At 41.1% G+C, this 16,226-nt stretch overlaps 1 protein-coding gene across 1 annotated transcript in view; it reads left to right on the forward strand.

Moving 5' to 3' along the window:
• The window catches only part of LOC118847055 (multiple epidermal growth factor-like domains protein 6), a 773,415-nt gene that overhangs the window by 727,782 nt on the left and 29,407 nt on the right, over window positions 1–16,226 (forward strand). Inside the window, 1 exon segment of the mRNA XM_036755675.1 lies at window positions 15,355–15,483. Coding sequence (XP_036611570.1) covers window positions 15,355–15,483 — 129 coding nt within the window.

The following is a 16,226-nucleotide window of genomic DNA, read 5'->3' on the forward strand; positions in this document are numbered from 1 at the left end:
TAAAACAATGGGTTTTCTGCAGTTGCAGAAAAACAAAAACCAAAAAACTTTAAGATCGGTGTAAGGAAATGCTTGCCAATGTAGTCCATATAAACTCTGAGATGCTTTATCCTAACTCCCTCTTACACTGGCAGAGTGAGTCCCCAGATATCAGCTGGATATATCTCCTCCTCTAAAATCTAAGGATGAGAGGTGGGAATATCTTACTGATGTAATTGGCTCAAGCCCTCACACTGTGTTCTCCCCAATAATAATCACCAGTTATAGTTAGTGTTTTCCTTAAACATTGATTAACCCAGTGGTTAGTGCCCAAATGTTATCCTGCCATTTTTCATATTGATAGCATTGATTTTTTTTCTTCTGAAAACTGCTTGTTCATATCTTTTGACCATTTATCAGCTGAAAAACTGCTTTTATTTTTTGGCTCAGCTCCATATACATTTGAGAAATGAGGCCTTTACCAGAGAAATTGATGTAATAATTTTTCCCAGTTTCCTGTTTTCCTTCTAATTTTGGCTGCAATAGTTTTGTTTGTGCAAAACCTTTTTAATTTCATCTAAGGAAAATTGTCCAGTTTACTTTCTGTGATACTTGTCTTTTGTTTGGTCATAAGCTCTTTCCTTATGCTTAGATCTGACAAATACATTTTTCGTGCTCCCAAAATTTGCTTATGATATCACCCTTTATGTCTAAATCACTTATCCATTTTGACCATATCTTGATATACAGTGTGAGATGTTAATCTATACCTAGTTTCTGCCAAACTGCTTTCCAGTTTTCACAGCAGTTTTTGTCAAATGATGAGTTCTTATCCCAAAAGCTTGGATCTTTGGGTTTATCAAACACTAGGTACTATGCTCATTTATTGCTGTGTATTGTGTAAATATTCTATTCCATTGATCCTCCATTCTATTTTTTGACCAGTACCAGACTGCCACTTCAAAATAGAGTTTGAAATCTGATACTGTTAGGTACCTTCACATGTTTTGTTCGTTTGTTTGTTCGTTTTTTACTGGTTCCCTTGATATTTGTTCTCCTAGATGAATTTTGTTTTTTTTTTCTATCTCTACAAAATAATTCTTTGTTACTTTGGTATGGCACTGAATAAACAAATTAACTTAGGAAGAATTGTCATTTATTGTATTGATTTGGCCTACCCACAAACAAATGATATTCCTCCAGTTGGTTGATCTGTCTTTATTTGTGTGAAAAGTGTTTTGTAATTATGTTCATATAGTCCCTGGGTTTGTCTTTGCAGGTAGACTTCCAAGTATTTTATGTTGTCTGCATTACTGGAATTTCTCTATCTCTTGGCACTGGGTTTTGGTGATGGTATATAGGAATGCTAATGATTTATGTGGGTTTATTTATATCCTGCAACTTTGCTGAAGTTGTTCATTATTTCACCTAGTTTTTTTTTCCTGTTTTCAGAGCTAGTTCTGATGCTTTGAGAATTTTGGGCGCTTTCAAGATGGTGCAATCTGGGGAGACATTTAGTCACCGCTCTCAGTCTGCACTCTGGTCCTTACCTAGGAAGTGCCCCTGCTCAGTTGGGATTGTAATTGATACTTCTTAGGTTCCTTCCTCCTTTGTGACTGGAAATGACACTCTTCCACAGAAGTGATACTGCCCCTAAGAACTTCCACTTCCTTGTGACTGAACATGCTCCTCTCTGCTCTTTCACTGGAAGTCCTAGAACTGCATCTAAGGAATGAAGCTGTCAGACAGCATCTGATCCTGTGTCTGGTGCTAGAACTGGGTTCCTCTGTAATCTCTTTCTGACCAGTTACCAGGTCTCCATACTGTTTCAGACTTAAGAGCTCCCCAAACTGCTGCCCCCTCTATCAACTCCTTCTGGTCTCACCTCTAGTGTTTCATTCATATGGGCTCCAGGCCAGCCTCCTTCCCCACAGATCTCTCTTTCCAATGTCCTTATGTTGTCTTGGGCTGGAAGACTGCCTCACTCTAACCTCTTGTTAGCTCTGCTGTTCCAGAATTAGATTGAAGACATTATTTTAGAATTGTCTGAAGGGGAATGTTGGGAGAGCTCGACTGAGTGCTTTCTCTACTCCACAATCTTGGCCCCACCCTTGGAAGTCAGAAGGACTTTCTTATTCCAAAAGACTTGTATTCTTATGCCTCATAGAGGACTATGGGAGTGAGATAGTGCCTAAAGATGCTGATTCCTTCTTTGGAGTTTGACTATGTGCTGTTAAGTCAAGGAGAAATCTTTCCTCTCTGTATCTTATTTGGACTCCAGAGTTAGAGAAGTGAAGGATTTCCCCAAAGTCAAATAGATCATGGCATCATGTGATCATTGCTTCAGAACTAGAATGGGCTTTGAGAACCAATCTAGTCAAACCTCTTCCCTTACATATTCAAAAACTGAGATACAGACAGGTTAGTGATTTGTCCAAGGTAATAAGGGGCATAGGCAGGAGTTAAACCTAGGTTTATTTTAATTGTAGATGTGTGTATGTGTATCTACAGGTACACAAATATACATATGTGTGTATACATACACACACACTAACACAATTGAAGGAGGATAACAAGAATTAGATCTCACACCAAAAAAACTCCCCTACAATCTTTTTAATGGATGATATTTAAAGGAATATTAAGTTTTCTGAGCAGATAGTTGAAGTTTATCTGACACCAAAATTCCCAGGTGATAAACTGTTTTTTCTCTTCAACATGTCCCATACAAAATAAGTAGTTTGACTAGATTTTTTCACTGAGTCAACTTACTTTGATATCACATAAACTCCTCCTGCACTTTACCCCTGAAGCAACCAATTCATCCTTCCTTTACATTTTAGAATTCATAGAGTGTTAGCAAAGTGACATACTATTATGTAGGCATTGCACTGGAAATTTTAACTAATACTGATGGGGGCAGGGGGAGAGTTAGCCCAACAGAATGACTGACAAGTGACAAAAAATTCAGTCCACGTTCATGTGTGTGTAGACTGAAAACAGCCTGGGAGGTTTCAGCCAGTGGCACCATGAAAACCTCATTCTCTCAATGGACAGTCCCCCCCCCCGGATTATACGATGATTTTAGTTGATTTTACCTGACATCACCCTATGATTTCCTTCAGTGACAGGAAAATTGCAGCCAGCCCTTGACAGTTGGTCACAAATGGACTGAACCAAACAAAATCAAATGGTGAACTAATCCCCAAGTAAATTTAATGAAACTGATGTCCCAGAGGGCAACACACTTCTGTAGGCAATGGTCTTATTTAATAAATTTCCCCCCTGCTCTCATGGTGCATGCTGTATTTACAAAGACAAATTTAATTCACTGGGTTTACATTTCCTCTTCCTTTAGTTTGGCCACTAGGCACATGTGGTAAGGCTCATAACCAGGTATGTCAGTGCTGGGCAGAGAATAAACAATGTCACCGAGTCCTGCCCAGATGCTATGGAAACAAGCATGTTCTTAACCGGGGTTTTCCTGGGCTTCAACTTATTCATTAAGGAGAAACAAAGAACCCAGATCCTTTCTAAGGAGGCTAATATCCAAATAATGGTAACCACTTGTTTTTTTTTATTCCATTTCAATGTGGGATAATTTTTATTGTTATGTACCTTCTCTCTGCAGCTCCATATTTTTCTTGCTTGACATTCTCCTATTATGAATATTGTATATTTTTATTACAAATATGAAAGAGACAGATAGACAGAGGGGCTAGAAAGAGAAAAGAGAAAGAAATTGAGAGAGAAGAGAGAGAGAAAGCAAAAATGGAAAGAGAAGAGAGAGATGGAGAGAGTGAAAAGACACAGAGAAATATACAGAGAGAGGGACAGAAAGAGAAGACAGACAGGGAGAGCAAGTAACAAGAGAGAGAGGGAGATAGAGAGATAAACAGGGGAAGAGGAGAGAGAAGAAAAGAGACAGAGAAAAGAGAAGAAAGAGGGAAAGAAAGGGAAGGAGGGAGAGAGGAAAGTAAGGAGGTAAAGACAAATTGTTATTATAAACTAATATACTGCAGTAAGCCATAAATCTAAAATGATTCATAAAGTCAATTACAGACTCTGCTTAGGAACAATCAAATTAAACAAATTGTTATTCTGGATTAAAGATGGTGACTAGCTCAGAAGACAAGCTGCCAGTTGGCTCAATGATACCTAATAAAATAAAGATGAGTCCCTAGCTCCCAAAGACTTACATTCATGTGTTAGGCTATCAGGAGCATTGAAACTTGTGATAGAGAAATGTGTGATTAAAAAAAATCCCAAAAGACATTTTAAAAGGCTCAGTCAGATACTTAGTTTTTAAACTTTCAATTATTTATAATACTCTTTTGCATGCTTAAGAATAAAATAGCTTTGGCTCCCTTGGCTACATTCTTTCCCCTTCCATTTGGCAAAGTCTGCTTTCCTTTCCTTCTGTGGATCATGCATTGAACACTGATCATGCACACTGGTCTGTGCGGGTCATTTTTTTTAAGTATCTCAACATTGATATTAGTCTTAATAGAGATTCTGCATGCCTTTGGGACCCTTCTTCCTCTCCTTCACGCCCTCTTCCCCCCAAAAGGCCAGCTCCAACACAGGCATATATTCAATCCATAGTCTTCATTCTCTCTGACATATGCCTGACAGATAACTCAATTCAGCAAGCATTTATTAGACACCTATTCTGTGCCAAACACTGCTCAGTGCTCAACGTACATTGAAGAGTTACAAAGTTCTAATGAACAGAAATGGATCAGCCCAACTTAAATGCCATTTTAGGCATCCTTTTCCTAAATCACATTTGTGAAGTATGAAAAAAGATTCAAATTAATATCTCCTCCCAACAAAAAAAAAATGAAACAGCAGAGGAATGGAGACCTACTTCCACAGAATACAGCATGCATTATGAGATATGGTGTATTCGATTCTTTGCTTAATTTGGTTTTGTCACAAAGTCAGGTTCAATATAGGTCAGCTAGGTGGCACAGTGGGTAGAGTGATGAGCCTGGAGTCAGGAAGACTCATCTTCCTAAGTTCAAGTCCAGCCTCAGACACTTAATAGTTTTGTGACCCTGGGCAAGTCACTTAACCCAGTTTGCCTCAGTTTCCTCATATGTCAAATGAGTCAGAGAAGGAAATGAACCACCCCTCCAAGTTGCTTTGCCAATAAAACCCCAAATGGGGTCATAAAGAGTTGGACATGACTAAAAAGACTGAGCAAGAACAATTTAAATATAGAAAGATTGCTGGGAAGTAACTGTGATTTAAAAACAAAGTATATAAATAAAATTATTTTTGCTTAAATTAGGTTATCCCACAGATTCTGTTGTTGTTGTAAGTTAAAATGTATCATTGAGTGGAAGCACGCTGCAGTAGAGTCAAGAACATCCGAGTTCAAAATCTGCCTCGGACTCTTGGCTCTGTGACTCTGGACAAGTCTCTTAATCTCTGACCACTTCAACTTGATCATCTGTAATGTGAGGATAATAATACATGCACTACTTGTCTCATGAGGCTCCAATGATCATAGGGTCATAGGTTACAAGCCTGATAAAAGACCATCTGATCCAACCCCCTCATTTTACAGACGAGGAGACTGATACCCAGAGAGGTTGATTGCCTCGGCCAGGACTTAAGCGGTAAGTATGAACGAAGCAGTAAGCAAGAATGGAGACTCCAACCCAGATCCTCCAACTCTGAATCCAGCCATCTTTCCTCCCCTTGTCACAGGAGATCACACAAAGTGCTCTATCAGCATTAAAGCACCATCAAAATGCCGGTGACCATAATCAAGGAACTGAGCTGATTTGGGTTCACCTTTTGTCTACGACAGCTGTTGACCGTCGCTGCCTGGGCAGACGGGATGTAACTTTCACCCACACAGTTCTCACTGTGCTGATGAGAATTCTTTCTTTATGGCACAGTTCAATAAAATGAGTGGCTAGGAGGCACCATAATGCATAGAGCTCAGGGTCTGGAGTCAAGAACGCCTGGGTTCATATCTGAACTCAAACACGTTAGCTGTGTGACCCTGGGCAAGTCACTTAACCCTTTTGCCTTCATTTCCTCATGTGCAAAAATGAGCTGGAGAAGAAGATGGCAAACCACTCCAGTATCTCTACCCAGAAAACCCCCAAAAAAGGGTTTGTGAAGAAATGGGCGTGACTGAAATGACTAAACAACAACAAAACAACCAATAAAACAGACCCTTAGGTTCTATTTAGCTACGAAATGCCTTTTTTTTCAGGACACAAACTACTTTGGGCTGAAGGATTTTCTTTTCTTTTTTTTTTTTATTTGCCTTTTCTTATAAAACTGAGGCTCGATTTAGGGAGCCGCTCCCTAAGAAGTCAAATTGGCTCCAGCCCAGTGAACATGTGATTGGAAGCTGCTGGAAAAGCACCTTGGCAGCATCTCTTCTAATTACAGGACTGTGAAAAGGGGTTCAAAAAAATCTCCATAAAAGGTGTATCTGGCTCTGAAGCAATGGCTCCAGCAGCCAAGAGCAACTGGGCTTTCATGTTCTCAACTCTGGAGCAGAGACTCAACATTTTCTCTTGGCAGAGCTCAGAGGAAGCAGAGGAGCTGGCAGGAAGAAGCCTGCCACGTGTTCATAACTCAAAGGATGGGCAGATTTGGGCCCAACGTGTTGAGAGTAGAAGGCAGAGACCCAGCTGCCTGATGGCCCGAGACCTTCCTGCTATGGACTTTCAGAACAGGGAGAAGTTCTGAAGAGGCCACAGAGCCTGGACGCCTTCCACTTCCACAACCTGGGATATTCAGCCTTCATGGGAGCTTTCTTCTTCTAGAGGGTTGTGAGTCATTGAGGGCTTCAGAAACTAGATTCAACTGATAGTATTCCTGAGCAAACCCCCCACATGGTACAGAAGGGCACGGAGGAAAACACTGGTCATGGAATAACCGCCCAGCGCCAGGAAGTCAATGAAAACCTGGCTTCTACCAGTGCAACTCACAGTAAACAAAGTTTAGAGAGGCCAAGTCTTATTAACTTAAGTACAGAAATTCTCTTTCTTTCTCATTGTTTCTCTCTGTCTCTCCCTCTTTTTCCTCTTTTTTCTCTCTCTCACTCTTTCTCTTCACTTCTCTTCTCTCTCTCTCTCTCTCTCTCTCTCTCTCTCTCTCTCTCTCTCTCCCTCTCTCCCTCTTTATCTTCTCTCTCTCTCTCTCTCTCTCTCTCTCTCTCTCTCTCCCTCCCTCCCTCCCTCCCTCTCTCTCTCTCTTTCCCTCCCTCCCTCTCTCACTCTCTCTCTCTCTCTCTCTCTCTCTCTCTCTCTCTCTCGACAAGATATAACAAGATATAACTATAACTATAACTAATGACACAAGTCGAATAAACCCCAAAGTACCCATTAAGCACTGTCCACATAGAGAACATAGCCCTTGGCACTAAGAATACAAAAACAGAAGGGAAAATAGTATCTATTCACAAAGAACTATTTTATTGGATAGAGATCATGGGATACAAATCAAAGGTGTCAGGTAAATGTTTAAAGTGTAGTCATGATATACTTTTAAGTTTAATCTGTATTTACACTTTCTCTGCACTTTCTTACCTACATAATCAACAAAACAATTCATCAGGCCCTGATTTGTGGCAGTTGATAATTTCCAAGGTATAAAAATTAATCATCTCTCCTAAGCCTTTTTGAACTGGTACTGACATACCCCTGGTACAACATTCAAGCAGATAAGTTTATGCATCACAATTAAGGAAAGAAGATGTGGGTATTTAAAATCATAGGGTGCTGGAAAAATTTCCTGTAAGAAGTGATACTTGAGTTGAACCTTGAAGGAAGCTAGGGATTGCGCCATGAGGGAGTGAGTGGATTCCTAACCTGAGGGATGGTCTTTCCAAAGGCACGTATTTGGGGACGTGGAGGGCTAAACAAACGAGTCAATCGCTTTGGCTAGTTCACAGGTTAACGTAACATCATCTAAGCCCAGATTCTTCTTCTAGGGTTTGAGGTACAGTGAGGGGCAGGATCCTTGTGGGGTTTTAATGGAAAACAATGGGACATCCTCCGCCAGAGAGGAAAGATTAATTTCCAACAGGGAGTGGAAATAATAGTGAAGGCTGGAGCAAAAGCCAAGGAATGACCCAAATGTGGCTTAAGAAAATGAGGGAGGGAAGAGCAAAACTTCTCCAAGACCAGCCAAATAGAATCATTACGTGCAGGGTGTGGACTTCCTTGTTAAAGTTTGAGGACATGTGGACAAGGGATGCATCATATGCCTTTCCAAGAGTCAACTTTCACACATTCCCAAAGTTATAAAGCAAAGCAGTCTTGTGAATTAAAAAAAATTTCCTTGGGGGTTGGAGAGTGGCAGAGGAAGCCACGATTGCCATAGATACAGATAAATAGAACTAGGAAGTGAGCAGCTATTCACAAAGCATCTGGGTGTCCTAGAAAGGGCACTGGGCTTGATTTCAGAATCCTGAGTTGCAATCCTGGCTCTGTTGTCTGAGAGACTAAGAGACTGTGGGTAAATTACTGACCCTCTCTGGGTCTCCATTTCTTGATAAGTAGAATAAGAGGGCTGGGCTTGTTGACTTTGGAGAGCCTTATTAGCCCTAAAGCTATGATCCTAAGTCACCAAACCTCTCAGCCTCAGTTTCCTCATGTGGAAAATGATACTAATACTTGTTCTACTTGACAGGATTATTGTGAGAAAAGTGCATTGGACATTGAAACATAAATTTAAGATAAACTGATGATGATAGTAAGTGTTATTTTAAAAAATGGTATATTCATGACTGATAGTACTAATAATACTAGCTACCATTTATATAGCACCTACTATGGACTGCTAAGTACCTCACTCTCAGAACAACTCTGAGAGGTACATGTTATTATTGGAAACCGAGGCAGACAGAGGTTAAGTGATTATGTTGGAAAATTTCATCATCTTTAGCTTCAAAGCTGAAATAGACAAAGATGTTGTTTGAGTAGTTTAAAGGACCGTGGGTTGCAGGGAGCTGGATTTGACGGCTTCTAACTTGGCTCTCGGCTCAAAGTCTCTAATCTTATGATCCTATAATGTTTGTAGATGGTGTTCAAGAGTTTAAATATCATGAGTCCCATGGAACTTCAAATTCTTTAATGTTATGTTAGATACATAGAGATTCACACATAGCATCAATTAAAAAGTCATTAGCACGTTACTTCATGGGATATGGGCAATTGTATGTAATGTCTCCATCCCTTTGAGCTGAAATTATACTTTGCTTGCAGAGGTTGCATTAGCCCACAGTTTATCATTGCACTGTTGTACAAAAGCTCTGCAGCACACATGTGTGAGCAGTACGTGTGTCCTGCTGGTGAAATGGGACTCGACCTATACACAGGGATATTTGCTGCATCTCCACTCGAACCTATTCCAGCTACACACTGATCAGACTGGGAGAGTACCTTCGGGTCAAATATTAGATCTCCCGTTCACAAGCTGTGTGACCTTGGGCAATCCCCTCTCATCTTTTGGGACTTCCATTTCTTTATCCATAAGGTTAGGCCATTGAATTAGAAGAGAATATTTGTAGCTAAATTGGTCTACTTCTTGATCACTAAATAGGACATTCCATCTTCTGTCTCCATGACTTTGAACATGGAATATTCTCCCTCCACACCTCTGTCTCTTGGAATCCCAAGTTGATTTCAAGACTCAGCTCAGATACTACACAGATACTACATAGGGCCTTTCATCATTTTATAATCCTACCCCACCCCCAAATCACCCAGTATTTTCTTTGTATATATTGTGTATTGATCCAGCTGGGAGCATAACCTCCTGCCTAATACCCCTAGGAAGAATATAAGGTATGATGAAGAGACTGATTTTTGTTTTTGTATTCCCAGCACCTGGCATATTGCCTGGTAGTCAACAAACATCAATAAAGACTTATTTAATTTAATAAGGGGAGGAGGAAAAAGGAGAAGGAAGAGGAGGAGAGGAAGGAGAAGAAGAAAAAGGAGAATGAGCTGGATGAAGAGGACGAAAGCAGGAGGAGGAAGAGGAGTAGGAGAAGAAAGAGGAAGAAGAAGAGTAGGAAAAGGAGGAGGAGGGGGAGGAGGAGGAGGAGAAGAAGAAGAAGAAGAAGGAGAAGAAGAAGAAGATGAAGAAGAAGAAGGAGAACGAGGAGGAGGAGAAGAAGAAGAAGAAGAAGTAGAAGAAGAATAAGAAGGAGAAGGAGGAGGAGGAGGAGGAGGAGGAGGAGGAGGAGGAGGAGGAGGAGGAGGAGGAGGAGGAGGAGGAGAAGGAGAAGGAGAAGGAGAAGGAGAAGGAGAAGGAGAAGAATTGGCTACTGTCACTGGAACTAAATTATAAGAGAAAGTATTGTTGTCCAAGAAAAAAGAATGTCAACACTGATTAGGATCCAGGGAAGCATTTTCTAATGGTAGGAAGAGAATACTAATAAGAAAAGTGGGGATCTCTTTTGAAATCACCAATTTTGATATTTAGGATGAAAAGGAAAGAATCTGAGGAAAATCTCTGCTTGTAAGTATGTAAGTATGGTGTCAGAAAGCTATTGAGGAGAACTATAGGAAGCTGGGGACCAAGGGGAAGCAACAAGGGAGCGCTGATGTCTTATGGAGGTAGGAAATGGGAAGCAGGTTGGGAAGTGATTTGGTTGTTTTTCTTTTATGGCACAAAATAATCCAATAGCTGTAGGAGAAAAGAAATTGTCTTTGACTTATGGATGTGTGCCTCATACTGAGCTTTCTTTCTCCATAATTGTCAGGGGTTGAAGGGGTGGGGGAGGCAGTCCTAGAGAAGAGGAGAGAGAAATTAGTATTGTGTTTGCACCTGTGAATAAAGTCTGTAATTCAGGGAAAGAACCAAAATTACAGGACTGAATAAAGGTGCAAACTGCCCCAGACCTATCTATAGCCTGATTGGGATTTTCCTTTCTCTTCTCCCTCCCCACCCCAAGCCCAAGCTTATTTTTCCTCCTGAGACTTATAAGATAGTAGAAGCCAGATTTAGAATAGAGGTTCTTACCTTGCCTTTTTCTTTTCTTTAATATTATAACAACTATATTTCAATAGAATTTGTTTCCTTTGCAATACTATGAATTTTATTTTACACATTCATAAATACAGAGTTGAAAGAAGGGGTTGGTTCATAAGTTTCTCAAAACAGCCAAAAGTGTATATTACACAAAAAGGCTAAGAAAATCCTATAGATAGGGAATCCCCCTTTTTAAGAATTTTAAAAAAAATAGTTTGATAGCTGGTGTTTCAATGTTATCAGTTTCCTTGGTAATCCTAAGTTTCTTGCATTTAAAAACATTATTTAGAGAAGGGGCCTGTAGATTTCACCACACTGCCAAAAGCGTTCATGATATAAAAATGGTTAAAACCCCTCATTTAGGAGAATTATAGAAACCACTAGGTATGTAGCAGGGCAAGTGGGAGGAGCGGAAGAATAGTAATTGTTGGAAGAGGAGAGGAGAGGAGAGGAAAGGAGAGGAGAGGAGAGGAGAGGAGAGGAGAGGAGAGGAGAGGAGAGGAAAGGAGAGGAGAGGAGAGGAGAGGAGAGGAGAGCAGAGGAGAGGAGAATCTATACTCACTTCGAACAACAGAGAGTAAAGGGCAAAGACAACTCTTAACCGGAGCCCATCATATTTAAGTCTCTAAGGACTTAGAGAGATTTGGGATAGTAATGCTTATTCACTCAGAACTTTGTTTTCCTCCTTTAAATGACACTTTTATAATACAGTGAACTCTGCACTCTTAAGTGAGGACTCAGTTTCCAAATATTGGAGATGTGGCACAGACGTGGTACAGTGGATAGAGTGCTGAAATTGAAGTCAGGAAGACTCATCTTCTTGAGTTCCAATGTGGTCTCAAACACTTACCAGCTGTGTGACCCCGGACAAGTCACTTAACCTTGTTTGCCTCAGCTCCCTCATCTATAAAATGAGCTGGAGAACGAAGTGACAAAACACTACAATATCTCTGCCAAGAAAACCCCAAGTGGGGTCAAAGAGTAAGACGTGATTGAAAAACAACTGGACAGCAACAACAAAAATCGTTGGGACATTTTTCCTGGTTTTCCGAATAGCATAGTTTGAGCCAGCAAAAGTTAGAAAACCGTTTCTGAAGTGTGCCTGGACCCTGGAAGCTACAGAGTACTGCAGAGAGAGCTATGCCACAGTGATGATCTTTAGGCAAAGAACAGAAGGCAAAGAGTTGTGGAGGGGAAGACATGTAGCACTTTAGTCAAAGGAGATGATATTTTAGTCAAATCTTGAAAGATGGGTAGTAGGGGAACAGACAGAACCTAAAGATATTTTTCTACCAGAGGGAATGATGTGAACAAAGGTATGAAGGAGATAAAACACAATGCATATTTGAATAATTTTCAGTCATCTGGTTTATCTGGAATATTAGGGCTATATAAAGGGGACACATTAGTGATAAGGTTGGAAAAATAAATCGTGGCAGTGATAAATGGCTGATGTCCTCCCTAATGAAGATGTCTGGTCATTTGATAGGTGGTCTGTATCCAATGGAATATCATGCCTCAGCCCCCTGCACAAGGCCAGGGATGGAACTCTCAAATTATGTTGGGATACGGAAAAAATTAGACCCACAAATGTAGACAGAGAGGCTAGGATTAGCATCGCTTCCACTGCTGGGAAGGAATCTCACCACTTAATGACTCCTTTGTTTGTACTGAGTTAACATCATAATAGAAAAGGCATACCTAGAAATTTTTAAAAAATCAAATTTAGGAAAATTGTAAGAAAAGGAAGTGCGGTTATGCAGGTGAAAAGAAGGAACTGAAGTATCAGGGGCATGTGGCAAATGCCCTTGCTGAATCTACTTCCTTGGATGCGCACAAAAAAAGACCTTCAAAGATGGAGTTTCTGACCAAGCAGCCTCATTCTCTTTGATTCCTACTGAAATAATGGGAAGAAGTCTCATGATTACATTCCTAGAAGTACAATTAAAAGCATGCTGGACTTGGCCACCAAAGACCCAAGTCTTGACTTCTCCTCTCCTCCTCCAGACATCAGCCTTGGAGAGTGCAGATGGGCAGATTCCCCAACCACATCCTCAAGTGTGGCAAATTTAAATCAGGGTACTAGTGCACATGGCTCCAAATTTAATTGACTTGCCTTTCTGCTACAGTGATCAAAAAGAAGATAGCAGAAGCTATCAGAACCACAATTCTGGATCTAATTGTGCTAGCTGGTGCTTTTAATAGCACTTTAGGTTTGCAAAGTTCTTTTCCTACATCATACTATCTGATAGAAAAATAACTCCAACTCATTGCTTTCAATTTTTCTTGGAATAAAAGACAGCTCTTTGCTGATACCAAATGGATCCACCCAGCAGGAGATACACAGATTTATCCACTACGCTCATTGCAAGAATGAATACCAAACACAGGAAGGGGAAATTTCCCCCATTCACTTAGCCCTATATAGGTACCTTGGCTGTGAGAGCACCCAAATTCCCTACCTTACAATAATTTCTTCCAGGCTAACTGAGAAATACAGGTAGAATCACAGGGCCCGAAGCAAAAACATTTTAAAGGTTCATGAAAGGTCAATTGTACCTCCTCCAGCTGAGAGAGACATTCTTTACTTGGGTAGAGTCTCCCAGCCCAGTCTCCACTCTCCCTGTCTTCTACTTACACCCTCAATCTACCTTGATCTCTCCTGTCTAATAGTCATTCCACTGCCTGTGATAGCCCCAAATGGCTGTATTTCTTCCTGTAGGGCATCCTGCCACTTCAGGGAATTCCCCAGTTGTTAGTGGCTGTATTCTTCCTACAGGGCATCCTGCCACCTCAAGAGATTTCCCCAGTTGTCAACCACAATTAGCTTACATTGTTGTCACTTACAAACTGTGTGACCTTGGCCAAGATGCTTGATGTCTCTGAGCCACACCTAGCCTATCTACCTCATTAATTATGCAGGTGATTATAGGGTACAGTTCAGAACCCACTGTCCAGTCTATGGTGACCTTCAGGGGAAGGATTTTTATCCAACTGTAAGCAATATGAGGTGGCAAAGAAGTCAATTCTTAGAGGAACCAATTGACAGCATTGAGGAATAGTCTTGGGGATTAAGCATTCCAGCATGATTAATCATAGCCAGTCATGGCATTACCTAGTTAGAGTTCATGGAAAAGAACACCTGAATTTCACAAGCACGCAAACAAACAATTCCAAGAATACTAAGTAGAGTACTGAGTCAAGAAAGACTTGATTATCCCAACCAAGTCCTACGGGTCTCTGTGGTAAGGGCTGTGGTACTTCGAACCATTACAGTAGGGACCTATATAATGCCCAGGCAACAGTGAGAGCAGTTTTCTTGGTGGACTGCCATCCTCCTTATTGTTGTTTCTGTTGTTGTTTTAAACAAAATCATTTTATTTGCATTGAATTTAGGGTTAGGGATCTAACCTAAGCCCGGGAGGAACATAGAGGGTTGGTGAGTAATATCAGAGATCTTCTGCCTGTTGCCTCCCATACTACCATGCTTCAGGGATTTGAGGTTTCATTGGGACTAGAGTCCCCTCCACTGGAACAGATTGCAATCCCTCCTTGGCTGGCCAATTTGGGGACTTGCTGACCTTACTATACTGTCAACAAGCCTATTTCTATTACTATTGACTTTGCTGGGCTCATACTTAGGAAACACATAGTCCAATGCTGCTTATATACTTAAGAGCATTCCAACATGGTAGACCCTACTGGAGATTCAGTTCAGCTGGTGTAGTCTTGAGATCCCAGAAGAGATACCGAGCCACGTGTAGTACGCAAGGAGGACTTTAATGGGTGATACAGAGGAGGGCGAAGGTTTGCCTTTAATTTAATTTTACACCTAAAACAGTTCCTGTGCTCAAGGAGCTTACATTTTACCGGGAGATAATACATACTCATATAAGTCTGTATAAATCAATGTTATAAGAGAGATAATGAATATCTGGGAGAACAGACAAGATCTTGTATAGAAGTTAGGACCTGAGCCGTGGTCTGGAAGAACCTAAGGATTCTAACAAAGAGAAGAGAAGGAGGGAGAGCATTTGAAGGATGGGTGGGGGATAGCCCGCTGCCTACATCTGATAGCCTCTAAGCTGTTCAAGGCAGGCTCTGCATCTTCAGCACCTATCACAGAGCCTGGCACACAGTAGGTACTTAACAAAAACTCATTGCATTGGCTTGAATTATTGAGACAGCCGCCTAAGCCAAAGAGTTGGTTCTCAATGGGAATAACTTGAGCAGGACCAAAAATACCCAATGAGCCATCACTTTGAATGTTTAAGTAACTGAGTGCCCGAGAACATGAAATGAGACACTGGCTGGCTTCCAGAAACAGTGTAACATGTGGTTTTGTTCTTTTTTCAACAGGGTGCCCAGACGGCACTTATGGTCCTTACTGCCAAAAGATGTGTAAATGCATGAATGGAGGCCATTGTGACCCCCTACTTGGCACCTGTGATTGCCCCCCTGGCTTCGCTGGCACAGACTGTGGTCAGGGTAAGTCACTGGAAACAGTACTGGAGGGGTTAATTGCATATTGCCAGGACAGCTTACTCCTTTAGCCAAGGCCATCACTAAATGAGAGTCTTTAGGAGTTTCAGTTAGCAGAAAAAACAATGCCCCAGCTATTGTGTTTGATAATTTACTGCAGTGCAAACAAACACACACTGACCCAAATCTCAGGGTGAGTATTCCTTTTGTCAGAACTTGATTTAGTGCTGGAGTCTGTGGAAGCCAGCCAAAGAGAGAGTTCTGGTCCCAGCACCTCCCACTCCCGCAGAGCTGGGTCAGACTCAGAATTGGAAAATGGATTGGCCAACATCCCACCCAACCGGGGTTGCCTGGGTTCAAAATTTCAAACTCATTTTCAATATCTTATAGTTCTACTTCCCCACAACAATTTCCCAGCTCAAAGGAAAGCTGTTCCAATAAGACTCAGAGACTTCAACTTGAGATGACTGAACAACCATTGACTTAAGCGTGAGTGGTCGAGGCAAGCAGATCCAATTTCCCTAAAAATATGTTTGGGTTTTGAATGGACAAGGAAACAGTTCAACCAGAGAAAATCATGCCTTGCTAGATCTAACAAGATGTCGCTGCAAAGGCTTGTGGATTCTAATCTCCTCTCACTTTGTTCTCTTTCTCTCTGTTCACAAAGCCATCACACAAATTGAGAGCCTTGTGTCTTCTCACCTGACTGTTGCAATCCTCCCAACTAGTCTCACTAACTTAATCTTTTG

Source organism: Trichosurus vulpecula, chromosome 4, assembly GCF_011100635.1.
Source record: "Trichosurus vulpecula isolate mTriVul1 chromosome 4, mTriVul1.pri, whole genome shotgun sequence".
Taxonomy (NCBI): domain Eukaryota; kingdom Metazoa; phylum Chordata; class Mammalia; order Diprotodontia; family Phalangeridae; genus Trichosurus; species Trichosurus vulpecula.